Source organism: Apus apus, chromosome 2 (genome assembly GCF_020740795.1).
Source record: "Apus apus isolate bApuApu2 chromosome 2, bApuApu2.pri.cur, whole genome shotgun sequence".
Classification (NCBI taxonomy): domain Eukaryota; kingdom Metazoa; phylum Chordata; class Aves; order Apodiformes; family Apodidae; genus Apus; species Apus apus.
This window is the reverse complement of record NC_067283.1, coordinates 129,100,332-129,128,172: the sequence shown is the minus strand read 5'-3', so window position 1 is coordinate 129,128,172 and position 27,841 is coordinate 129,100,332. Positions and strand designations below refer to the sequence as shown.

Here is a 27,841-nt window from a genome sequence, read left to right as displayed (position 1 = left end):
TTTTACACCTTATCAACTGCTAGCACGGATTCAGAGCAGTCAGTCTGTCACAGCTATAGCCCCCTTAGCTGGGAGGATACAGTACCTTACAGCAGATGCCTCCTTGCTAGTGCTCATGGGTCCATTCCTTCGTGGCATCCTGGGCCAGGTGCAAGAACTCTAGAAGCAGGGAGCCATCATTGGAGCAGGTGTCCATTTTCTGTCCCCTCCCACAAATACGGGATCTTAGCTTTTTAGAAAATTGTGCAGTCTCTAGGCAACTCGCAGCCCTTTCCCTCCACCTTTGGACAACATTACTGTGCAAAGTTGTGGTTTTTTTCCTAGGCCACTGCAGATGCCTTTTCAGTTGTTGGGCTGCTTTTTTTGTTTGTTTGTTTTGTTTTGTTCATTTGGTTTGTTGTGATTTTGGGTGTGTTGGGTTTTTTTGGTTGTGGTTTTTTTTTTTTTTTTTTTTTTTTTTTTTTTTTTTTTTTTTTTTTTTCTTCTCTGCTACTTCCTTTCTTAAAGCAAAAGCAGTCTGGTCCCAGCTCTCAAGGTTGTGCTTTTTCAAAGAGCAGTCACTGACCATTAGTTGTTTTTGGTGCCATGGCCTCTGCTTTCAACTAGTACCCATGTTTTCAAGGTCCTTGTTACATCCCACACTTAAACCGCACTTTGTAACACGAGGCAGCTGCTATCAAGCTCTGGTCTACATAGCAAGTTGTTGTAACAAGATGATAACAAGCTGAGCAGGCCTGGCACCGTTAGCCAGGGCCTTTAACTAGCACTAGTGCTTTCACTGGGCTGCTGGGCACCGAAAGGCAAACAGTTACACCGCACCGCCTGCCTGTGCCTGGATTCTGAGCAAGCTCCCTCAGCAGCTTCCACCGCCATTGGAGCACCAGGGCTCTGCTCTAGCTCCTACAAGGTGCAAGGTGGGAAGAAATAGCTCCACCTGGTGCACCAGCACATAACTGATCTTAACAACTGCAGTATTAAACACTCCACAGTACAGTGTAGCACAGTAAGAGTTTAGGATCTTTCAAGAACAAGCAAATGAAATAAATGCCTGAGTGCAGTATAGATGGTCAAGCCTCCATCTTGAAAGAGCTAGAACAATCATTAACATAAGGCTTAAAATTAGCTTCCATAATAAGCTGTTAATTAGCTCAAATTTTTCAAAAGCCTAGTAGGAAGCCTATTGCTGTAGAGAACAAAAACATGCCCCTTTATGTTTCAGGAGTCAGTCATTCCTTATCAGCAGTGGCAGATATGTTGAGTGGGGAAACAGAACCTTACTAAGTTCAACAGGAACAAGATCTGGCACCTGTGAAAATATGAGTGCATCACACACTACAATCCACATGGCTGGAGAGTAGCCCTGTGGAAAAGGACCCGGGGGGGTGCCAGTGGACAACAAGCTCAATATGCATGAACAGTGTGCTGCTGTGGCAAAGGAGGTCAACAGGATGTTGGGTTGCATCAACAAGGGCAGGACTAGCAGAGATAAAGAAGTCATCATCCCACTCTACTCAGCACTTGTCAGACCACACCTGGAATGCTGTGCTCAGTTCTGGTCCCCACTATACAAAAAAGATAATATGGAGAGGCTGGAGAGGGTCCACTGAAAGGCTACAAAGATGATCAAAGGACTAGGAAGCCTGGGAAGGCTGAGAGAACCAGGTCTGTTCAGCCTTGGGAAAAGAAGGCTTAGGGGAGATCTTATTACTATGTTCCAGTCCTTAAAGGGTGGCTACCAAGAAGATGGAGACTCCCTTTTTACAAAGAGTCACATGGAAAAGATGAGGAGTAATGAGTGCAAGTTACTCCTGCTGAGATCCTGACTGGATACCAGAAGAAAAAATTTCACTATGGGAATAGCTGGACATTGGAATAATCTCCCCAGGGAAGTGGTAGGTTCCCCAACACTGGACATTTTTAAGACCCAGCTTGAGAGGGGGCTGGGCTGTCTCATGTAAACCATGTTCCTACTTAGAAAGGTTGGACCAGATGATCCTTGAGATCCACTGCAACCTTGCATTCTATGATTCTATTCTCAGGTTAATTCTTGGACCTCTCATTCCAATAGTGTTTACTCAAATAGAGGGAAGTTTCCAGCTCTTGTCTTTGGGCCTTTGCTTGTACCTTCTTTTCTCTTTACTAAACACACTGACTCCTAACTTCCTATCAACCTGGTCATCTAGAGGTGTGTTTTGTCCCATTTTGACAAAAAAAGTTAATAGCTATTACTAACCCTTGGAATTTTTATGAAATTATAGTGCAAAAAATTAAGCCTGATTCCTGAACTGTAAAAATATATCACAATGTTTATTATCCAAAAAACAAGGGAAAAAGTGCATTGTAGTGTTTGCTCAAGTTTCCATAATACACTTGTTAGTGCAGATAATCAAAGATCTTGCTGAATATCATTCAGTGCATGTGTAAGTCGCCTTATTTTATTTTCCATGGCCTTTTTATTGTTTGCCATTTCCTGCAGAAGCTGCCGCATTTCTTCTTCAACACAGTAAACCTGAAAGAACACAGAGAGACCAAATACAATTCTTGCTTTTTCTTAGTACACCTAAAACTGTTAAAATCCTGGCAATTTTTAATGCTGACAAGCAATGCATGAGTTATATGCTTATGCTTAAGTAAGCCATGGGATGCAGTGTGCTGGGAGATAGTGATGTATCAGACCCAAAATACCTACTGTGCAGAAAAAGCACCAGTTATCAGACTCTGGAAGAGTGCAGTATATGACAGAAACAGTAACTCTTAACACTGGCATAGGTGAATTATCTGCCATAATCAACATTATTCTTACCTGTATAGGTAAGGAATGTTTAGTTATAGACTTTTAACAGCTACATGGCATGGAAAGTTACTTTGCTTGAATAGAGAACCTCACGATGGTACAGTTCTAGAGATATTTGAAAGATTTAATACTAAACCAGGGCTGTGTCCATCAAGAGATTAGCCAGACATAAATGGGTGACTTCTGAGCACCCTGTTGTAGTAGCTATAGAACAAGAATGCAAATACAGTGAACATAAATTTAGAATTAAAATTACTTTTTCATTTGCCGCTTCAATTTGTTTCTCCTTTTCAGCTGTCAGTTGAAATACTTCTTCCTGATGAGCTGCTAACATCGACTCCAATTGTCTTCTAAAAGCATCATCCATTTCATGAAGCTTTTCCACAGCAATCCTAAAAAATAATAAAATAAATCACACTCCTGCAAACAACTGAAGTATTTTGCTTTGCCCAGTTCTGCCTTTGATAAGGTTTTAACAATACAGGCACAACAACAATTATTTCCATATCTAGCTTCAGAAGATCTCCTGTTTTCTCAAGTTTGTCTTCTAGTTTTACGTACCATGTTTAGGGCTTCTGACATTTCTCTCAGCAGAAGCATTTCATCACTAGCAAAGAATACAAAGATTCAGCTTTGCTACTGTCAACGTGGATAACAACGCCACCTGTTTTCAAACATCTACTTATCATGCTTTTGCTTCCTGAGAAGTCAATGCCTGAACTATGCAATCCTACAAACACAGCCTGTAAGCCTGTGTCTCACAGAAACACAACTGTCTGTTTCACAGCAGTGAAGCATTTGCTTGACATTCTGCTTTCAGGGGATAATTTTGAAATATGTAGCAATGGAAAGCAAAGCAAATTATTCCACTATTCAAATAATTCATACCAAAATTGTGAAACAAAACAGAATTATTTCAGACAAAATTCCAGTTTCCCCACTGTTTTTCCAACAATTCCAAAACCTAGTAGTATTGACTATTTGAGGCAACTGAGTTTTTTGGGATTTTTTTTGTTGGTTGGTGGGGTTTTTTTGAGGTTGTTTTTTGTTTACTTTTCTTAAATGAGGCTTGCCCATCAAGGTATTTTTCATTTATTCATCAGATGACCTTCCTTAAAATAAGTGGAAGTGTAATTAATCAAAGTGTTTAATTTAAGAATGTAAATAAAAAAATACACTTAGTCATACTAGCTTATTCCTTCATTAAGTGTGGTTATCCCTGAGAGATAAATATGCAATCTTATTAACTTTTAAGAAAGGGACCAAAGCATAAAGTAAAAATCATACTAACTAAGCTCATTACAGGCAGGTCTACTATACTTCTCCACAATGCCAGATGCATTATGAAATAACCAAACATCATTTAAGTCTCTGACCATTTTTCGGGTTGAGTATTGATTTCTGTATTTACTTCTCCTATTTACTTCTGTATTTATTTCTCATATTTACAAGTAACTGCTCAAAAATACTGACTGTAGAACAGGAATAACAAAATAGAAACCTGTTGATACTTGTATGGGAAGAGAATGACAGGTCACTTAAAAACAGTCTGTCACAGACTGAAATATTTGTTATTATTAATGTTTACACTAGATTGTAAATAAGTACTGAGGGTCTGTCCTCAACTTCCTATGCTGCACACAAGGTATTTTCATCATCCTGAACAGCTGTTAGTCAAGTACTGTGGCCACTCCTGTAAGCTCTAATGGCAACCACAGTTGCTGGGCTTGACCTGTGATTTGCAGCTGATTTGTCCTGATCATGAGGTAGAAGTCTGACAGGCTCATGCTCAAGAAAGCCCTGCTACAGCCTCTGAGTGTGCCTCAACATGTACGAGCATCTTCACTGCATGACTCCAGCCAGCACGTGTAATCACTGTATCTGGAATCCCTATCACATAAGGCTGATGTGGAGTCTCCTCACAGAGGTAAACCAAAAGCATTGTGCTGGAATGGGCTTGTTAGGGAGGAATCAATGTAGTATCCAATTATTTTCAAAGAAAATAGCAACATAGCTAAGCAGTTTAAAGGATGAATGCTGTAATTGACTGCTAGTTCCATGAAGTAAGTCACCTGTATAACAAAAAAAAAAAATAAAAAAATCACAGCATCTTAGGGGTTGGAAGGGACCTTGAAAGATCAGGTAGTCCAACCTCCCTGCCAGAGCAGGATCACTTAGAGCACATCACACAGGAATGTGTCCAGGCGGGTTTTGAATGTCTCCAGCAAAGGAGACTCCACAACCTCTCTGGGCAGCCTGTTCCAGTGCTCTGTCACTCTCACAGGAAAGAAGTTTTTTCTGATGTTTACGTGGAACCTCCTGTGTTCCAGTTTGCACCCATTGCCCCTTGTCCTATCACTAGACATCACTGAAAAAAGCCTGGCTCCATCCTCCTGACACCCTTAACATATTTGTAAACATTGATGAGGTCACCCCTCAGTCTCCTCTTCTCCAAGCTAAAGAGGCCTAGCTCCCTCAGCCTTTCCTCATATGGGAGATGTTCCACTCCATCATGTTTGTGGCTCTGTGCTGGACTCTTTCAAGCACTTCCCTGTCCTTCTTGAACTGAGGGGCCCAGAACTGGACACAATATTCCAGATGTGGCCTCACAAGGCAGAATAGAGGGGGAGGAGAACCTCTCTTAACCCACTAACCACACCTTTTCTAATCTACCCCAGGATGCCATTGGCCTTCTTGGCCACAAGGGCACATTGCTGGCTCATGGTCATCCTCCTGTCCACCAGGACCCCCAGGTCCCTTTCTCCTACACTGGTATCCAGCAGGTCAGTCCCCAACCTGTACTGGTACATGGGGTTGTTCTTCCCCAGATGCAAGACTCTACACTTGCCCTTGTTGAATTTCATCAAGTTTCTCCCTGCCCAACTCTCCAGCCTGTTTAGGTCTCACTGAATGGCAGCACAGCCTTCTGGTGTGTCAGCCACTCCTCCCAGTTTAGTGTCATCAGCAAACTTGCTGAGGGCACACTCTGTTCCCTCATCCAGGTCACTGATGAAAATACTGAACAAACCCGGTCCCAATACCGACCCCTGAGGGACTCCACTAGTCACAGACCTCCAACTAGATTCTGTCCCATTGATCACAACTCTCTGACTTCCTCATTTCAACCAGTGCATGATCCATCTCCCTACCTGACCATCAAGAGCACGCTTCCTCAGTTTATTTATGAGGATGCTGTGGAAGACGGTGTCAAATGCTTTAATGAAATCAAGATAAACCACATCTACTGCCCTACCATCATCTATCCACCTAGTTACTTCTTCATAGAAGGCTATAAGGTTGGTCAAGCATGACTTCCCCTTGGTAAAACCCATGTTGACTGCTCTTAATGACCCCCTCATCCTTGATATGCCCAGAGATAGTGCCAAGAACAAGTTGTTTCATCACCTTTCGAGGGATGGAGGTGAGGCTGAGTGGTCCATAGTTACCCGGGTCCTCCTTCTTGCCCTTCTTGTAGACTGGAGTGACATTCGCTGTCCTCCAGTCCTCAGGCACCTCTCCTGTTGCCCACAGCTTACCAAAGATGATGGAGAGTGGCCTAGCAATGACCTCCACCAGTTCCCTCAGCACCTGTGGATGTATTCCATCCAGACTCATTGATTTATGGATGTCCAGATTGCTTAACTGATCCCTAACCCATTTCTCATCTACAAAAGCAAACTCCTCCTTCATCCTGACTTCTTCTGGGGCTTTAGGGATCTGGAGCTCCTGGTGTGAGTCTGCAGCAGTAAAGACAGAGGCAAAGAAGGCATTCAGTACCTCTGCCTTCTTTATATCCTCTGTCACCAGGGCACCAACCTCATTCAGCAGTGGGCCTGTACTGCCTCTAGTGTTAATTCTCTCTGCAATGTATTTGAAGAAGCCCTTTCTATTGTCTTTGACCTCACTAGCAAGGTTTAGTTCCAATGAGACCTTAGCTTTCTTTATTGCCTCCCTACATCCTCTAACAACAGTCCTATATTCCTCCCAAGTGGCCAGCCCAAAAATGACTTCTATGCACAAAGAGCTTGGCAGCTGCTGGGCTCACCAACTACTTGAAAAGGTTTCATCCATTCTTTCACCATATAATCGAACATTTTTGTATACTTACTAACAGTACAACTCTAGAGTGCCTGAACAGCCACAAAATAAGCTATTAAGGTTTTCACCTCTGAGTTTGAAGACACTTATTTCTCTCTTCAATCAGCTTCTTCTCTTTCCTATCAAAATTCTCCTTCATTTGTTTAACTTGCACCTCCAGCTGGCTTAATAGATCTCCTTTACCTTGCCACTTCTTTTTCAGTGCACTGAAAAGAAAACACACAATGAATGTAGTAGATACCACTCCTTAGGAAACTGGAAAAAGTTTCCATTTTTCCAAGTTTCTGTGTGTTTTAACTGTTACCACATACTCTCTGAACATAAAACAACTTCACAGCAGTGTGGCATAGTATTATTATCCTAAAGAATTACTGTCACTTATGCATCACCTGTGTGCATTCTTAATGTCATCAAGTTCTACTTCTTTTTCTTCTAGCAGCTGCTTTAATTCCTCTTTTCTTTGATTTTGCCTTTCTAATTTTTCCATCAGTTCTTCAAGTTCAGCAACTTTTTCATCCAACTGTAGCTGTAAAAGTTTCTGAGCTTCCCGATGTTCTTCATGCTGCTTTCTGATTTGTTTATCTTTTTCTTGTAAGCCCTTTAGAAGAGAAGTATTTTAGAACACAGAAACTCCCTTCAAGTGAAATTTATTGTTACCCCTAAAGAGTATCTGTTTAGTGTATGCTGGAATGAAGATGAGACAGACATGTAAGTTTACTCTTCTAACCTTATCATTTATAAAAAATACTTAATAAAGTCAGTTAAAGAATCTGAAAAAGTCAGAATTACGAAAAATAAATCACCAAAACAAATTTGAAATGCAAAGCAAGTTAAGAAAAAAGTTACTTAGAAACATAATACAACTTACTCTACAAACAAAACACTGAGCTCACATTCTGACTATGCAGTTCAATGAGTAATGCATCTAAACTTGACTGACATAAAACTTTTCTCTGATTAATAAGCTAAAGTCTTAAGTCTTAATGAGATGAATGAAATTAATAGTAAGAAACACAGTAGCTCTGCTATCAAAATACTGATGTACAAGACCAGAGTAAAGAGTATTCACATTGTAAAATAAACGTGAACTGTTCTTCCTCTCTCAAAGTCATTACCAAGAATAACTTGAGGTAAGGCAAGGAGAATGAAGTCTTCACATAAATATGCTTCAATGAGAGAACTGAAGTAGCATCTCTGTACATCTAGTTATCACAAGGCTCTCTTCTGCTGTCCATAAAATCAGTTGCCACTGATTGTGTTTTCCAACCTGGTGAAACTAGGAGTGCAGAGCCAGCTTTCACTGCTTTCATTTCTGCTTTTACAATAACTTTCACGGTAAGCACACAAACTTTCAGACATGGCACTTACTTCTTTTAATCTCCTAATTGTTTCTGTCTGATCATCCACTATTTTGTTTTTAATTTTTATAGTATCACTGTCCTGTTCCTTTTGCTTTTTTAACATCTCAGTCTCACTTGTTAAAACTTCAATTTTCGCCTCCAGTTTTCCCCGATCTTGAGCAAGATGAGCTCCTAAATAAAACAGGATAGTCACAATACAGCACTCATTTTACATATGGCTTCAAGGAGTATAATGTTAGGGGGGGGGGAAGTGGGAGGAAAGAAACACCTTAGAAACTAAACATGACTGCTTTGCCCACTAGAAACCCTGTAGGGCTTTCATCTGTAAGTAGGTAACACTTAAGAGAAAATGTAGAAATGAAGGCCTGTATTTCTGTATTTTATCTTTTGAAAACTTCTATCAGAGAAGTCAACAGTAATTCTTACAGACCAAGCCAATCTCAAAGAACCCACAACCTGGTGCTGAGTCATATGCATCACGGAAAAATTAAAAAAGCTCCAGCTTTTTTTCACCCGGTATTTAACTTTTTTTTTTCCCCTCTAACGATACCTACTAAAATTTTCACATTAGACTTATCTGATAGAGAAGTAGCACTACCTACCACTGTTTACAAACCCTAGTTTCCCTAGATTCATATTTAAAATTCTTCGCATAACATTATGGTACGTTGACACGTTGGCGAAACAGATAAAACTGTATTTAACAGCTGACTCCCACAGCTGCTGTTATAGTTCCTATAATGGCCTGCATATAACAATATAAGAAATCTATTTTTGCACATTATCTTTACAACTGGCTAGGATCAACAAGGCATCCAGAGACCCTGCAATGATTACAAACCATATTGCAGTGCTTATTTTAAAGGTATGACATTGAATTCCACCATTTTTTCTGGAAAAAAAAAATAATAAAAAAATTACCCTGTTGTGCCAACTCTTGCCCCCATATTTTTCTTTCCATTTTTAACCCCTCAATCACAGATTCCTGGGCTGTCAGCTGAGAAATAAGTTTTCCATTTTCCTTTTTCAGAAGTTCAACTTGAACAGCCTTCTGTTTGTCCTCCTCCATCACAGTTTTAAGTTCTGCAGTTTGACACTGTATGAAAGAACATTAGAAAAAAAGACAGCAAGATCCTTTAAAACAGGTATTCAAGATGTCAAATAAAGACTTATCAGCTAGGAAAGTAACACTGATATACAGCCAATTAAGTCCATGAGGAATATTCTGCTTGCATACAGGATATATATCTATATGTATATATAGATATGCATTTCTTACCAGTAGTGAAACAAGTGTTTACTTCAAATACTCAAACTTCAATCCCAGAAAACAATAAAGCTTATTTCTAAATAGCCACCTTCTCAAAGGCATTATAAAAATCTGTTCAGAATTATAAATCACAAGTCAAAAAAAGAGAAAGTCAGGTTCAGATATCGAAACTAAATAAAAAGAAAACATACCAAGGCTGGAATGAACTTCCAGTTCCCATGACAAAAAGTTACCTTCAGTTGTGCAGGCTACTATTTGTTTTACAGATTACAGCTATTTAATATAGCTATTTTTAATTTTAGCAACACCACTAACTGGCAGAATCCTATCCTGTATCGTGACGATGTTTGGACACCTCAACAGCGACACGCAGGGAGGAGGTTAGAAACAGATGTGCAGGGGTTGTGCTGCACAGATGTTTTAACATAAAGATGGAGTGTATCACACAACAGTTTAATAGTTCCTAAGATTTTTAGGAGTTTTTATGGACAACGTAGTAATACATGTTATCATATGGTAATCAGTAGTGGAAGATAAAGTAACTGTGCCCACAGTATTTAACATTAAAATTAGACAATTAGCAGATAATAACTAATACTTCTAATTTTATGCAACTCTTGAAGATACGAAGCTGCTAAGAAGTGCACACTTGATTTCTGCAATTTTATTTTTATTTCACATGCAGTGACCACTACAGAACCATATTCATTACTTTAATACCCCTGACTCTCTATAAATCTCATTTTAGAGTGACCACTTGATTATACCCAAACTGCTGGTGCTCACAAGGCAAGAGTGCACTTCTGAAGCCATGAATGAGTCCAGATTTTACTGGTTTTTTATCTGTTTTACTATCTCACTGTTTGTGAGAAACAGAAGTGCAAGATGCAAGAATAAAGGCTGATGTGGAGTGCTAGGTTTTAGTGGAACAGGAAACACGCATCTTTCATTCTACCTTGTGTAGAATTGTTAGTATTTTGGATAAAATATTACCAAAAAATCATATATGTGGTTGAAATGTTTTGAAACAAGTACCTTTAGGTTTGCTGTCACTTCTTCATTTGATTTTGTTAATTCTGCGATCTTTGCTTTCTGTTCTTTCACTATATTGGTCAGGTCTTGGATCAGACTTGTCATCTCTTTTTCCTTTTGTTGGAACTCAAAGAGAGCTCGTTTATGTTCAAATAGATCAGCAGCAACATTTTCATAATCCTCTTTTACCTTTAAGTTTTATAAGATAAGACTACTTGAAAAATTGCAAAGTTTTGGAAAATGTGTGTATACATACATACAAATGACATTTGAGTTTCAAATAAAAGAATAATTAGAAGTTCATCAAATATGTGTGAAATTAGTTAACACTGGAAACTGGTTTTCTACCAGTTTGTTGGTAGAAACTAAAAAAACTGGTTCTGCTCAGCAACAAATTTGTAAAAAATCCAAAACCAAAGCCTGGGGAAAAAAATAATTACTGGGAAGCAGAACAGAAAAACTATAGTTTGGTAAATGAAAACACTGCCTTGTTTTAATTTGTTAACATTAACTTTAAAATCTGGAAAGAAGAACTTAGAATTAATTCCTTATTTTTTTTCCCTTGCAAGCGAAAGATTTGAAGCATGAAAAAACTGTTTTTTCTTTCACCTTTTCTCTCACGTATCCAACCCATTTAAGAAAAACAAGCTTAAGTGAAGGGGAAGCATTTGAATTTTTATTTAAATTAATTTATTTCTATGGCTAGTGTTCACATTCTATGTTATTTAAGGAATGCAGTATGCAAGTTTTCAATTTCCATTTCAAAATGCATATCCAAAATTCAATTTTGAAAAGTTAAACAATAGGAAACTTTTACTAAATACACAAGTGTAGATGTAACCATATAACTGAATATATTCTAACAGACGGTCAACATCTTTGAAAATAAATGAATACCACCAGCTAGAAGTTTCTTCTAATTTCTTTTGGTAAACATTTACTTATGAACAAAAATACTGGGGTTTTTTGACTGCTGACTTGACATTTGTTTTTTATGTTGTAATTACTCAGATTTCAAATCTTTGCATCAGTATTTTTAGATTAATCCTTGTAGGAAAGACCTTAAAGATCAAAAAAAAACTCCAAATGCACAAAAAAATCCCAACATAATTAAGAGAACTACAACTCCACATAGTCTGAGACGAAATGTTCTTACCTCTTTAAATCTTTTTGCTTCAATAGTTAAAGCTAAACGAAACTCATCTTCTAACTCTGTATACTTCTGGTTTAACATATTAATTTTCTCCTGAAATTCTTCAACATGCTGTTCATGTCTCTGCTCCTCTTTAGCCACTGCTTTCGACAAAGCATCTTGAAACTCAGGTCCATTTAAAGCAACTCGGGTTTCAAGTTCTTTCCTAAAGTTGCCAAACAAACTTGAGAAAAGAACTGCAGTATCTCATAATGCCATTACAATTTGTTTCCTTTGTATTTCTTAAAAAGGATAATAAATTACATAACAAATGGGATAAATTCCTTGGTTTCATGAACAGATTTCAGTCTTCTGTGACACTGGTCCTAGGATGAAGAAAAGTGTGTTGACTTCTGTTAAAACACCCAAAGGAATAACCTTATTTTGAATTCAAACTTCTGTAGAAATTATTCAGTTGCTCTTTGGCTGTTAGTGAGCATTTGTTTGCTTTGCTGTCAACAAAGACCTGGAAGAGGTATGGGAATCAGGAAAAGCACTGTTCAGCCAGATACCCTCTTTCGCAGTCATTCTTTTCACCCTCACCCAGTGTTCCTCAAAACCTGAAGAGCAGCAGTAATGGGAACCTAAAGGGTTCCAGGACAAATCTCTGTCCTGTCTGGAAGCATCCCTATAAAAGAATGTTGAAGCAAAAATACCCCATACTTTAAGACTATTCTGTTCACCTGCTTTAAGCTAACAGCTAAAAGATTTTTCCCATCTAAACCTCCAGTTATCTTGGTATTTGAATACATTTATCCTTGTAAAATTTAGCAAGTGTAACCAGCTTGTACCCATATTTGACTGTATTAGTTAAACAGCATAGAACTTATGTTCAAGTATTTTCCACAAAAAAGGAAATTTTGAGAGGCATGAGGAAAATAGACGATCAACCAACCCCTCACCCACGCTAAAGCACAATACTGTAGAAGCTGACTACTTTTTGGAATATTTGCTATTACTGTAGTATACACAGACCTTCAGACAAGAATTGAAGTGAGTTTTTATTTTTATATTATTAATTCCTGGATTTAAGATGAAGTATTTAAAATAAAAAGTTCAGCCACATAATAAGACAAGAATCTATCAAGTGAAGAACATGGTTGTCTACATGGGCCTGTGAATTGGGAATCTGCAAGAGATGAAAATACTCTTAAATGATCAAGAAGACTGGTAGGAAGACATCTACATCTTTACAAAGAACAACTCTTTCATTAAAAAAACCCCAAAACACTAACAAAACCACACCCACACTTGGCAGGATACACATTTGCAACACTAGCATCTCTATTAACTATTAAAAAAACAAAAACAAAACAGAAGACCCCATACCTTTGCTCTTGCTCTCTTAATACAAGAAGTTCATGTAGTTGTTTTACTTTCTCCTTCTGTTGTCGAAAGGATATTCGAAGTAACTGTACTTCTCTTTCATTCGCAGATGCTTTAAGCTCTGCTTCTTGCACCTGTTTCATCTGAGTAGAATTTATAAAAAAGAGGAGAAAGATTTTCTTAAAACTCTGATCTATTCTTCATGTCTTATACTAGAACACAAAGGAACAGGTGCTTTATTATAGTTTGATACATTTCTGCCTAGGCCATTATGTTTACAAAATACTCCACAACTATCAGCATTATTCACAAATAATTTTGTTGTATCACCTAGCCCACGACAAAGGCAGTTTTGGTGTTTTTTTGTTGCTGTTGGTTTTTTTTTAGAAACTTTATTTTGCTACACTTGCAGAAATTTAAGACCAGATGTTTAGAATTAAGTCTTAGCTTAACTTACTACAACCACCAAAAACTGGAATGTTCACGAAGAACCATGAACATTTACTTAATTAATAGAGAACTTGACAGGGTCCATCAGAAATGGGACAGGCCTATTGGAAGAATGACGTCCTCAATCACAAACTCTTGTAATATTTGCATTGGTTTCAAACAGAAGCTTTTTAGATTACTTCAACATCATTTTTTAAAAACAGTTTGGTTACAAAAATATGGATCTTTCTGAGCTCTGCAGTTTAAAGTTGCTGAGCAGAGCTGCTCTCTAATGATTTTATGAAAAATGGAGAATGAGTATAAACAGCAGGTGGCAGACTTCACTTTTTGAATTTGACGTAAGCCTTCATGAGAAAAAACAATTTTTAATCTTAATCCTTTTACATACAAAGCTGTATTTTTCTGAGTTGACAAATAGAAAAATCTTAAAAAGTTATTAAAAAAAATTAAATTACTCATGAAATGGTAACCCAGACAATTCCAAAGGCTGCAAGTTAGAATAGAAACAGCAATCCCAAATCTGTTTTCTTTCCAAATTCCATCACAACTGTTCCTTCAACTTGATTTTTGATCAATAAAAGTGAAAAAAAAAATAAGGAACAGCTTTATGGAATGTCGTGCACTGACCAATAAAGCATTGATGCCAATGTTTATCATCTCCTGCAACATCCCTTAAAGATTTTAAGTGCTGCTGCACATTATGAGTTCTGGCTTGAGAATGCCAGAGGTACCTAAGGTTCATACAGTAACATCAGTTGTATGAAAATCATTTGTCAGGCTTGAGTATGAAGCCGAGTCCTCATGATCTACATGTATCCTGATTCTCTTAGAGATGTAATTTAGTAATATTGATTGTAATCCTCATACGGTGACTACCTAATGTAATCCAGATTTACCACTTAAGTTAACTGCCAATGTGTACTATGAAAAAACTCCATGAAATATTATAGAATTTGTTATTCTTACAGTTGATAAAATAGGCCAAAAGGATATTAAATCTGAACATTCAAAAAGAGAAGTTAGTTTCTAGAGCATCGTGACTACTCCTTGAAATATAATTATGAGTATTTGCTTCAGGACCTTAAAGATAGGAATAAAGACCTTCCCTTAAATTTTTACATTTAATAAAGAGAATGCTACTGCTATGAAGAGATTACTTATTTCCACAAACTCAAAGGAAAAATAAAAACAACCTTATATACCAGTAAGGTATTTCCTTTCTTACAGGAAAAAGAAAAAAAAAAACAACACCACCAAAAAAACCACAAAACAGTCTCTAAATCACTAAAATCAGTATTTTCAACATGATCTAAACTGAAGGTCACTTTTAGATCCCTAACAGCTCCACAGTATTCAGAGGTAAGGAAGAAAATGGAAGAGCCACTCAAGTGTCTGAACAGGATCCTAAAGCAGAGGTGGCTGATCCGTAACTTGAATGGCACTTGTGTCTGGCTGTCAGCACACTCCTGATTCTGTTTTCTTTCAGGGTATCTAAGAGACAGCACATCCTAGAATACCACACTAGTAGTTCAGGGACTTTTCAGGATGGATATTTTAGGATTCAATTTCTTAAGTAGATGCATTCAGTGACTCAGATATGGGCTGATAAAGGAATGTAAATCAAACAATAGGAAGAGATATTGGAGGATGGGGCATTTGACCACTGAAAATCCACCAGTAAATTATTCACTCAGAAATAGTGGCAGTATATGGTCCAGCATTTTGATCTTAGGTATTTGTATACTGAATCAAGTGCCTCTGACAACAACAGCATTATCATCTTCTCCAGCTGTAAAAACAAAACAAAAAAATTCCAAGCAAATGAGAAACCCTGAACAACCAGAATCTTTAAAGTAAGTTTTCTGCAACCAGAACAACACAGTAATTGCTATTAAAAGCATCTAATTCTTCAGATCAGCAAACCAAACTGAACGACCAGATTTCCATCCTGCTAGTAAGATCTTTATTGATTCCAGCAACAATTTAAAAATCTTGTCTTTGTTACTGTCTATTCTCAGAAAACACCAATTATCAGTGTTAAGTACACAGGACTTGTTCTCCTTTATCTTAAGGCCACATCACATGACATAATTCTATTTGTAAAATACGTTAATGGACAATTAAAATGGGTACCTGTTATTAACTCCTATGATGTAGGAAAGAGGCATCAGTTTTTGTTGTGGAAAACCCAGACTTAAGGCTTGTAAAATATAGTGTTTCTTAGTATCTAGGACTACTGTGGCCATTCTGTTGCCATTGCATTATTTACTTGGCAAAAATATTTACCTCTATTGTTCGTTGCTGTAATCTCTGTGTCTCCATTTTGGATAGTGTTTCTTCTAAAGCTTGCATGGCCTTCTGATGTTCCGCTTCTCTACTTCTTGCCTGATTTAACTCATTACTAAGTTTTTCAATTTCATCTTTCAACTGTTGGACATCTGCTTGCAGTCTTGCTTTAGCATCTCTCTCTTTCAATATCAATTCCTTTAACCTGAGAATAAACACAATGAAGTTGTATTACAAATATTTTAGTGTTTAGTTTTATGCAAAATATTTTGAGAAAAGACATTAAGTGTTGTAGCACCATATCTTGTTCTTTCCCAAGTTTTAGTATTTACAGCATTGTCATGTAAAATTTCTTAAAAGATGTAAAGTATTCATGAAGTCATGTGTAGCATTACTACATGGAGATTAATTTTAAAAGAAACTATGCTGGAGACAGCCTCATAGGTAGGTCTTTCAGGAAATTATATTCTAGTATAATTTTGCTTTTATATAAAAGTTGAAAATATATTCATTTGTATTTTAATAACTTTCTTCAGAAAAGTCTGAAATATCTTTACATACTTCAATATTTTTTCTATAAGATCTAACTCAAAAGAAAAGAAACATAACAAGCCTCTTATCCAAGATGGTAACAAATAAAGGTGGGAAGTGAACCTAAAACAAAAAAAAAAGGTAGAGGGGTAATAATCAGAGTTACGGATGGTAACTCAGGAAGCACTTGTCGTGCTTCTTCCTCACAAGAAAGAAAATGCATCTTTGAGAAACACAATGCAGTTAAGAAAAAGACAAACAGAGTAGACTTCACCAATCAGCTGACAACAAACAGCGCTTTGCTAGAACGGAGAACTTTTGAAAAAAGAACACTGCTCAGAACTTATAAGGATGATGGTAGCAGTCTATACAAAGATATGCTACACCTGACCTGCACAACATACTGTCTATTGGCCATCTATGGCCTGCCAGAAACTTCTTTGCACTGTGCAGGAAAACAGACAGCTGTATGTATAGGTGGAGAGGGACAGTGGGAATTGGAAACTTAAAGTAAAATATTAGAGTGCTACTAGAGGTTGAGCTGAAAGAGAAAGTACAATTATGATACTGATAGCTTGGAAAGTAATGGCTAGAAATGGAGGTAAGTGATATACTGATACTGTTGTGAAACAAGAACAGGAAAAAAGCTATAGAGCTGCAGAAAGGAATTTTATTAGGTAATACAGAGAGAAATTCTATCACTACTTCTTGATGCATCATTTTATTAGAGTTGTTTTTATTTTTTCAGACTATAAACCGAATTGTCTTGAATTAAAACAAACAAAACTCTTACAACACAGCACTCTGTTCCTACCTGTCAGTAGTGTATACAGCCATACTCTGAATATTCTTCTCTTCTTTTGCATGTTTCTGTAGCTCTTGGACACGCTGTATTAATTTCCTCTCTGCTTGCTCTGCTTTCCACCTCCTTTCTTTCTCCTGATCCAGTTCTTGGATTAGCACCTTAGCAAGAATGTGGTAAGCATGAACATACTAGGAAACATTCAAATGAAGCCAAAAATTACAAACAATAATTATAGAAACAAGATTTTTTGTCCTTCTGGAATTCATGGGTGACAGAGGAAAGTACAAGCAACCAGGCCAAAAATTCCCATAAAAGTGAAATAAAATAAATTCTCTTCCAGCTGACACTACAAAAACTCCACTATTTTTTTATGCTATCTACACACAATTATTTGTGTATATCCAGTGTTAAAGCTTCACCAGGAGACACATGCTTGGCTTCAGGTGAAGAGATATTTAACTTGAGATGCTACAAAACATACTCGGTATGTTGATTCCTCTGTAGCATTTGAATTAATTTCTTCTATGTTTTCTGTATTGCTCTGTCTTCCAGTTAATATTTCAGCTTTTCTTCCCACTACTTCCAAATCTTGAGTATCTGATGATGAATTGGGATGAGAGTCTCTCTGACTGGAGCGTGGACACTTGGAGGAGCTCTTCTTCTCTTCCCTATAATAGCATGACATTGAGCTATACTTAAGAACAAGCAGTTTCAACAGTAACAGGAGATTCAGACACTTTTAGGGGACAGAATTTTAAAGTTCTGTGGAGAAACTAAATTGGACAGAATTCAAAACCACTGAGAATTAAATTGCAAGCAGATAATAAGACACAGAAAATTCAAATCTTCAGTAGTAAAAAAACCAGTACTAGCAGATGCTACCTGAAAAACATCTTATGATCACATGGGTATGAAACAATTTCAGAAAAGTATAGTAGCTGTAGAGCTGCAGTGGCTGAGTAAACCAATATATTCCAATTTATATAATGTACAATCACAGCTTCTGATAATTACTATATAAATCAAACAAATCACTATGGCATCCTCAGTTTCATCACACACTACAGACAGTTTTATTCTTGACCATTGTTCTGACAACATAAATATTTTATTTTTTAATTTTACTCAATTCTCTTGTCTGTGGAGACTTCTTCTGTCTCCACAACTTAAACCAAAGATGAATATATAAGCTATTAGAATTCTGAAAGAGTTTATTTTGGAATCTTCAATTCTATTTCCTTTTTGCCTGAAGACAAAGAGTGCTCATATAGGGAAATGACTAAAGAGTGAACTTCAAAAAGTTTAAAATAAGACATGCCAATACATAAAGGACTAACATAGGAAAACAAGGATGAAAAAAGATTCAAAGGGGGAAAAAAAAAAAAAAAAAAAAAAAAGGAGCTTGTATATTAAACACTTATGAGCAGATCCAGCTGACAAATTTCTAATTTTTAGGGGGCAGGGGGAACACCATAAAAACTTGACACAATTGTTTTCCTAATCAACAGATTTGTTATGAAGTCTCAATAATGATAATTTTTAAAGCATAATTAACAGAGCTAATTTACCCAACCAACCACTTTCAGCAAAATTTTTCAAGTCAAACTATGTTCACTCTGACAATATTCAGCTTAATTAATTTTGGTTTTATATAGCAAACATTGGAATACCTGTCAGTTGTTTTTTTCTTGAGATGATTTGCATGACATCTAGTAGATAAGGTAGTTCTACGGTAAGTAGGGATCTTGCTTCTTTTCACAACCTTTCTGTTCTCTTTCCCACTGTCATTTTCACTCTCAGAAGTTGGATCTGTGTCTCTTTTGGCTTTAAGAAAATTTGGAGGAGCTTCCTGTCTTGAGGTATTAGATACCTAAGAACAGATAGAAGTTTTATCTATATATTTTCTTCTTAGCCAATTTCTAATTGGTTAATTTCTAACACTTATTGGAGCAAAAAGTAAAACAAATACAGCACTTGAAAACAAAAAAGCCCTGCAAACACGCAGGATAGACACAAACTGTTACAAAAACACACCTAACAAACATATCAGAAGAGCTTGATCTATTACTTGGTAAAAATTAATTTTCACCAACACTGTAATTCAGGTATTCTACTCCATTTCATATTTTACTTTGATTCAGTTACATCTATTGATAGCTTCAGAGTGAAAAACAGAACAATTTTCTATCAAATGTAATATGATGAGATAGTATATAGAACAAGAACTCTGTTTTTTATTTGAATCACAAAAACTTTTGTAATAAAGTGCAATCTTCCTATGTAAATACTAGTTTTTATTTTATTCCCAGTTTTTAAAAATAATTAAATATACTTATTCTGAAGTATATTTAGTATTTTGAAGTATATACTTAGTATGAAGTCAGTACATACATACGTGTAGAAATAACGCAGTCTCTCCCAGCAAACTCCTGCATTATCAAGAGGAACACCTGATTTTAGAAACAAAACTTGCTGTGCAATCACAGGAAAAAAAATAAATTACCTTTTGCAGTATCTGTGAAATTTGATCTTCCATTTTTTTAATTCTTATCTCGTTGAATATTTTATCAAGTTCAGCCTTCTCTGGTTCTGAAGACGAGCCAAGCTCTGTAGAGGAGCTTTGAACTGGTATTTTTGTACGCTGGCGAAAATGAGCCAAGGCCTGGTCAATATGTGGTGTCACCACTGGTAATGTAACATAGTTCTATTAAAAGGAAAGACAAACTTCGTGACATTAATGAGCTGCAGGCAACATAAAAATAAAATGAGTCACTTTTAAAATCAGTACACAAGAACTATGGCACCTGGTCTCTGGATGAGGGGCACCCAGATGAAACCAAACAGCCCAGAGTGTCTTCTAAACATTGTAGATCTGAACGGTTTTCTTCTGCTGGCTCTACTGTTTCCTCAGAAGTGTTTCTTCCATCTAGAATTGTTAGCTGGGGCAATGTCTGAAGAACAGTTTCTCTATAACCTTAAGGAAAAGAACACATTTTAATTGAAATTAACCCTCCAAAAGATATATCTAGTGTATTTTATGTACCTTGCAATCTTAAATTATTTGCTGCATTTTTGGCAAGTTACCTACAAGTGTCTCACCCTTCCACACCCATAAGACAACAGACATCATCACAAAACAAACAAAATGGGAAGCTACCTGCCTAGTGCTGATCTACACTGGGATTTCCCCACCATCATCATCAATCACACTGCATTTGCACAGGCAACCTTTTAATATCAGCCCCTACTGCAGCAGAACAGTTGTATCACACTCCAGGATAGGCAAACATAACGGAAACGCAAGTTCTGAAAGGGCTTAGGCAACTTCATCTTTTCTTAATCAGTGAAATAAGGCATTATGAAATGGCAAGGCATTGAAGTTTATTTAAATTACCTAAATGTTGCAGTTACTTTTGAAAGTGCCACCAAAGAGGTAGATTCAAAGACGTGTGTAAACACAGAAGAAAACTAGTCAAATTTTCTAAGCTGCCCAATAGCTTTAATAGTCTTGTTTCTGCTTTTGTGGTGCCTCAATGCATTTGTAAAACATGTTCACATGTGATTTTGAAAACACTATCTAAGGCCTTATTTGACTTCCCTCTATTATTTCTGATCTTTCTTTCTAAAACTTCTACACATATCTCTTATCAGTTACCAAATAACAACCATACCATGAGAATGTATTATTGTAATTCCTACTATCCTACTCTTTGTAGTTGGCAATGGAATTTTCAGAGTTTAAGTATTTTAGGAAGCATGAAGAGTCACAGACTGACATTTAAATACTTCCAAAATTATCTTTGAGCTGTCCCAAAAGTATCAATCCTCCACTTCCGCCTTCCTTTAAGAGATTTTCTCCTCTCATACGCAAACAAACAAAACCTGCACCACATTTTAAACACAGGCTGTAACATTTAAAGGACACAAAAAACCTACCCCCAAACCAGAAGCTCTAGGCAACACAACTGAAAATTATGTACCCACACATATTCCTCCAACTTGTCTCCACGCTGCTTAGTGAAACTCCTGCCTACTATTTTGATGAAAACGCTTATTACTGCAGAGCATCTTAGTCTGCCACCGCTTAATGAAGCGGTGGGAAAAGGAGGAAAAGCTTATAGTGCTTCTTACTTATCCTCCTTTTGTTGCCTCTATCAGTAGAAGACCATCTCCTTCCAATGCCTGCCCTCTTTTTAACACAATATTTTCACATACATTCTTCAAATTCTCCACCCTCCAATCTTATGATACTTCCTCCCATTTCTGCAATGCTTTCTCTTGGCACCACAATTTGTCCATCTCCTGCCTTAATCTAAAGTAGTATGTGAAAAGTTGAGCCTTATCAAAGCATACAAGCTACAATTCTGAGCACATGCACAGGGTGGTGGGTGACAGTGGAGAGTAAGATTTCTCAGTGGAAAACAGATTCTGACAGAATTTAGACTTCTGCAGGCTGGCCAGTTTATGAATGAATTTGCAAGCTTCAGAACATGGCTGAGAGCTTAAGGGAAATCCCTAACCAAAAAATCACGAACTATCTACCTAACATGAGATCCATACCTGCTCTGTGACAAACTGGATTGGCCTTTCCATTTTTTTCCAGTGTCAGATTTGTCAAACAGTGCAGCCCCTTTGTGCACCAAAGTAAATGGTTAATATCATTTACACAATTGCTGTGAAGGTCAATGTGGCTAATCTTATGACTGGTTCCATGAAGGCACCGCAGTCCTGAAAGTTTGAGAAAAAACACAAAATAATTATTTCTGTTATGATCCTAAACAATTGGCTCTAGGTCAAATGGCATCTGTTTGAAATATACTTAGTAAATCATGTATCATACCTGGAAATGAGGTAACTTCTGTTCCATATCCCTGTCTATGTATATTAATTATCTACAGTAGACTACAACAATGTATAACACTTAAGCTAGTTACTAGAGGTAACAGTTAGAAACTAGTGTTTCTTTGAAGAAGCATGTAAAAATACATATTTTGCTTGAAGTTCCTTTTTATACCTCAGCATATTAAAAAAAAAAAAAGTTACCAATGTTATTTTTAATTTCCTGTTACAAACTCCCTTGATTCTGTAGCTTAAAATCTTAGTTAGAAGCAACAATTTACCTTTTTAACAAAACAAGTAGAAGGCATCCATATCATAAGCAAGATTACAGTTTTGCCCTATAAAAAGGAAAGATGTGACTCTTCTGGAAATATCTTCTGAGACTACTGTATTTTTCATTTTGGAAATAAGTTTAAAACAATTACCATACTACTTTGTGAACAAGCTTAGCCTCGATAAGTACAGAAGAATAAATTCCAGTTCAGAACAACCCTTGGTGTTACAAACATGAAAGCTGAGAGTAGCAGTAATTACCACCTCTAGCAGCATTACTCAGTCAATTGGCTAAACCACCAGAAACTTCTATAAACAGATTTGGTCAAGTTTTTAAAAATTAAAGTGAGGTAAATGCTTTTTATTGCCCTGATCATGCCAAAGCCACTTACCAGAGAGATCATGTATGTGATTGTATGACAAATTCAGAATAGTTAAATTAAAGAGTTTTTCCAGTCCTAAAAAAATGGAAAAAAAAAAAGAAACACTAGGATTTTCAGAAGAATGCTCTGCTTCCATCATGACAAAACTTGCAAAGTAAGTCTTTCAAACTCATAACTTAATATTATGATTAGTTTCTTGGAATAAGTTTTTCTTTCCATATTAACGAACTTTGCTATGATAAAGCTTACAGATACTATACAATTTTTTAATTTACAAAATAACATGGCTAGTATCTCATATTTATATCCTATAACCTTGATTATATGCATGCTTTCCAGAGGCAAGATTTAACACAACTGTTAGAAAAGCTTCCTAAGTCGCTAAATGAACAGAAACAGATATTTCAGACCCTCCACTTTCGTTATCAGGTTACAGGATAAGCTCAGGGTGCGCAGATTAGCCAGGGAACTCAGCCCCTCGATCCGGTGGATTTGGTTTGATGACAGATCCAAGTGCTGCAGATTCCGGAGGTGGCTGAGCCCTTCGATTCTGGCGATGCGGTTACAGTGCACGTTGAGCGTGTGCAGGTTCGAGCTGAGGGAGACATCCAGCAAGCTGCCAAGGAGAGGCACCCGCCATCAGCCGGACAGCTTCATTCCCAGGCCACTCCACCCAGCAACTACCGCCCGGGCCCCAAGCGCCCCGTCACAGCCTCCCCGCACCTCCGAAGCCCAGCTTCCCGCGCCAGCTGCGCCGGAGGCCCCAGCCCCTCCTCACCTCCTCAGTCCCTTATCCATGAGGCTGAGCTCCCCGGGGACAGCCCGCTCCCCCGCCATCGCCCCGGGCCGCCGGCACCAGCCCCGCCCGGGCCGCTCTTCAAACTTGCCTCTCCCCGCAACGGCGGCGCCCCGCACTTTACGGCGCAGACGCAAAGCCCTGTCGCAAAGCGCCTCCTCCCGGCTTTCCCTCCCGCCTCCCGGCGGGGCGGGGCCTCTGGCGCATGCGCAGAGCGCCCCGCGAGGCCGCTGCCGCCCGGCGCCGGGCGGGGCGGGGCGGTGGGGGCTGCGCTGCGCTCGGATCGCCTCGCCTGGCCTGGGGGCCGGGCTCGGGGGCTGCGGGTTTTGTTGTTTGTTTTTTAGGGTTGATGCAGCGTTAAGAGTTCGGTCCGTCGTGGCCCGAGGCCCGCCGCTGGGTCTGGCATGCCTGCCCTCGGCGCGGCCACACAGCCACCGAGGGAGAGGCGCTTTCCAGCCCTGCTTGGTGGTGGGCCTGGCTGCTCCCGGCCGGCGTGCTGAAATCTGGGGCAGCCACCCCTCTGTTTGTGCGCGGTGGGGAAAAAATTAAAATAAAATAGAAGCTTAAGACTTGTAGTAAAATGCGGTTCTATAACAAGTTTGGTGGAGTACCGGGAAAAAAGCATATTGGCAATGCAGTAGATGGTCAGGTCACATACCTGTGCAGACCCGTTTTCTATCTGTAAGTGTGGGAATATATCATGGAGTCTGGTGTGGGAGATGGTAAACTGGCTTCTGGTAACGGTACTTGACAGAAATCCTTGAATATCTGTTGAGCTCTTTTCAGAAGGCAAGACAAAGAGAACTAAGTGCTACTTTAAAATGTCATACTCGCCACAAAAATTGAGCGAGGAAAAGAAAGGGGAGATAATAAATTTTTCAGTCATACTAAATACAGTGTGTCCTTTGATGTCTGCTAAGGAAAATACCTGTAACCTTTTTTTCTTAGAAGGTCTCTTTAGGTTTTTCCTTTGTTCCTCTGCTTCTTTATCTGCTGAATATCAGCAGCAGAGAGCTTCTTTGTACACCACACAGAAGACTTTATTGAACTTTGTTAGAGAAATTAGGTTATAGTTTTTGCTAGTTCTTCTCTTCTTTATAGGATTTGGGATGATTCAGAGAGAAGTCAAAACCACACTTGAAACACTGATACTGTTTAGACAAAGGGCTTATTTCTGGTCCATTTTATCAGTGACTGGATCGTAGAAAGACCTATTGAGTACACAAAATTCTTGACAAGTTTGAAATTGTGATTCCATATCCAAGTAACATTGAAATTCAATTAAACACCATTAGGAGATAATAAATAATCTGTTTTTATTTTTCCATTACTTACGTATTTTCCTATTACTTTTCTATGTTGATTTCTCTCTTCAATCTAGAGAAACTACAGTGACTGAAAGTATTACTGATTATAAGCATTAGATAGTTGATAGTTCAAAACTTTAGTTTATAGGCTAAAGGAATTTTGACAGCAAATTAAAAGAGAAAATGCTAAATGCTAGGAGAACTAGAAATGATCAGCTGAATTTTCAGCTTTCAACCATAGCTTTTACATAGCATTCTCTTAACGTCATTTTGCTGTCAAAGAGATCTCAGGTGGCATTCAAAAGAAATGTCTCCACTGATGACTATAAAAATTGCGGTACTTTGGCATTTTATTTTGATGATGATATAACCTTTTAGTCTGCACCATCTATCAGGGGAATCTTAAACTTGTCTTACAATCGTGTCTAGGTTATTTTAATTATTTATCTTTGCCCTACATTCAGAGCTTGAGTCTCTGAATAATGTCATCAAAGTGAATGTGACTGGGTTTTGAGTACATAGTTGGGTGTAAGGCGGGAGACACTGACACATGAGACCTTGAGATAATCACTCAGACCAGCAATTTATCCTCTCGGCCAGAGGGAGGAGTTGGACATCTGAGAGAAAAACCTGGGAAGTGAGTATTTATTATGTGCTTCAGAAGACTCTGCTCTTACATATTGAAAAGGAAAGCAGTCTGTCTGAAAACTCCCTGTTGTGTCACCAGCAGTGTCTTACTGACTTCTGCCCAGTAATGCTCGTGTAAGGGTCATATTTCCAGCCTGTCAGTTTTTGTTGGATTTGTAGGAATGTTGCAATGATCTCTGCTCTTATTTACCTCCTCTTACTCTGGCAACAGCACACCAAGATGAAAAGCATACTTTGCATAAATCTCTGAAGCATTTCACGGGAAGTCTAGAAGTGTTTATCTGAGGTAGGCAGAAAGCACACACAAGAAAGTGTGTAATAATCTCAGTAGGGTTTTCTGAACTCAGGCAGTTTTGTGAGAAGTAAAAAATCCCTATTAATCTGCTGCTGGGGAGACTTTGGAAATGCCTCTATCATGCTCGAAATTAACACCCTTTAATATCCGCAGCAACACAAAATCAGTTTCATCTGTACTTTAAGCTGCCATTTACTGTAATGTATGTTTTTAAAATAGTAATCCAAATCCTGCTGTACATGGCAGAATACCCAAAATAAAGCATTGGAAGATTGCTGGATATAAAAGTGTATGCAGTCACAGAGAAGGAGACCCTGAAAAGGCACAAAAATAAATCAGGAAATTACATATTTGGCCATTTAAAACATTTGTCACATTTAACTTCTGATTCATGAATGCTGGTCAATAAATACTTGGGATTCCTATGAATTATTCATAATAAATTGTAAATGCATACTTGAATTTAAATATATATTGCAATTTCTAAAGTGAATAAATACAATTCTAAATGCATGCAACATTTTCTAAGTAGAGGTGTGTTTTGTGTATAAGTTCACCTTTGGAGGTGAAGGTATATATAGGTGAGTGCTGCAGTGATTTGCAAAAGGTGGAAGAATTGTCTTATGTTTACATGCTCTTCTAGAGCATACTTTGTATGGTGATGGACACATATTAAGCAGTGTTGACAAAAATTGAAAAATAGCAGTCTGTGCATGTGCCTAGTTTAGCTACAGGTCTTTTACATGATGGCATATGATAGAATCATAGAATGGTTTGAGTTGGAAAGGACCGTAAAGATCATCTAGTTCCAACTGCTCTGCACGTGCAGGGAAACCTCCCACTTGATCAGGTTGCTCAGGGCCCCATCCAGCCTGGCCTCCTGGTAGACAACAAGTTAACCATGGGACAACAATGTGTCCTTGTGGCCAAGAAGGCCAGTGGTATCCTGGGGTGCATTAGGAGGTGTCTAGCTGATCGAGGGAGGTTCTCCTCCTCCTCAGCCCTTGTAAGACCTCACTTGGAGTATTGTGTCCAGTTCTGGGCTCTGCAGTTCCAGAGGGACAGGGATCTACTTGAGAGTCCAACGGAGGGCTGCGAGGATGATTAAGGGACTGGAACACTTGTCTTACGAGGAAAGGCTAAGAGACCTGGGGCTTTTCATTCTAAAGAGAAGACTGAGGTGGGATCTAATTAATGTCTATAAATACATGAGGGCTGGGCATCAAGAAGGCAGGGACAACCTCCTTTCACTTGTGCTCTGTGATAGGATGAAGGGCAATGGATTCAAACTTGAGCACAGGAAGTTCCACCTCAACATGAGGAAGAACTTCTTTACAGAGCACTGGAACAGGCTCCCCAGAGAGGTTGTGGAGTCGCTTTCTCCAGAGACTTTCAAAACCTATCTGGGTGCCTTTCTCAATGATCTGCCCTAGTTTTTGGTCCTACTCTGACAGGGGGGTTGGACTCGATGATCTTTGGAGGTCCCTTCCTAACGTTCTGTGATTCCAGGGATGAGGCTTCCACAGTTTCTCTAGGCAACCTATTTTAGTGTCTTACCACCCTCATACTAAGTAATTTCTTCCTAATGTCTAACCTAAATCTCCTTTCCTCCAGTTTTAATCCATTACCTCTTGTCCTCTCACTACAAGCCTTTGTAAAAAGTTCCTCCCCAGCTTTACTGTAGGCCCCTTTCAGGTACTGAAAGGCCACTGTAAAAGGTCTCCCCAGAGCCTTCTCTTCTCTAGGCTGAATAAGCCCAACTCTCTCAGCCTGTTCTTGTAGAAGAGGTGCTGCAGCCCTCAGATCACGCTTGTGGCCCTCCTCTGGACTTCCTCCAGGAGCTACATGTCCTTCTTACATTGAGGGCTCCAGAGCTGGACACAGTACTCCAGGTGGGGTCTCATGAGAGCAGAGCAGAGGGGGAGAACCACCTTCCTTTTACCTACTGGCCGTGCTTCTTTTGATGCAGCCCAGGCAACAGCTGGCTTTTTGGACTGCGAGTGCACATTACCAGCTTATGTTGGGCTTCTCATTCCCCATCACCCCCAAGTCCTTCTCCTCTGGACTTTTTTTGATCCATTCTCCACCCAGCCTGTATCTGTACTTGGGATTGCCCTGACCCAGGTACAGAACCTTGCACTTAGCCTTGTTGAGT

The 27,841-nt window shown here is 38.4% G+C and overlaps 1 protein-coding gene across 2 annotated transcripts; it reads right to left on the bottom strand.

Annotated features, from left to right (window-relative positions):
* Nucleotides 1-2,286: 2,286 nt before the first annotated feature.
* On the bottom strand, nt 2,287-23,531 carry LRRCC1 (leucine rich repeat and coiled-coil centrosomal protein 1). Of its 2 annotated transcripts, XM_051611462.1 has the most exons (19): nt 23,419-23,531; nt 23,051-23,256; nt 22,650-22,715; nt 21,706-21,873; nt 19,950-20,119; nt 19,649-19,849; nt 18,816-19,015; nt 17,627-17,813; nt 17,155-17,303; nt 15,810-16,014; nt 13,077-13,216; nt 11,712-11,913; nt 10,559-10,744; nt 9,175-9,349; nt 8,261-8,424; nt 7,282-7,490; nt 6,961-7,098; nt 3,051-3,186; nt 2,287-2,509 (listed from the first exon to the last, which is right to left on the bottom strand). In XM_051611462.1, the coding sequence occupies exons 1-19, from the start codon at nt 23,475-23,477 to the stop codon at nt 2,387-2,389; spliced, it is 3,084 nt and encodes a 1,027-aa protein (XP_051467422.1). In that variant the 5' UTR covers nt 23,478-23,531; the 3' UTR covers nt 2,287-2,386. The 2 variants fall into 2 exon arrangements, with proteins under 2 accessions (XP_051467422.1, XP_051467423.1); XM_051611463.1 differs by lacking the exon at nt 10,559-10,744.
* Between the last annotated feature and the right edge of the window lie 4,310 nt (nt 23,532-27,841).

Coding starts and splice junctions, on each gene's coding strand:
- LRRCC1 (XM_051611462.1), bottom strand. CDS start 23,477: ATGGCGGGGGAGCGGGCTGTCCCCGGGGAGCTCAGCCTCATGGATAAG. Junction 23,257..23,418: donor ATGGATAAGGGACTGAGGAG/GTGAGGAGGGGC, acceptor TCTCCTTGGCAG/CTTGCTGGATGTCTCCCTCA. Junction 17,814..18,815: donor AAGAAAAAAACAACTGACAG/GTATTCCAATGT, acceptor ATGCTATTATAG/GGAAGAGAAGAAGAGCTCCT.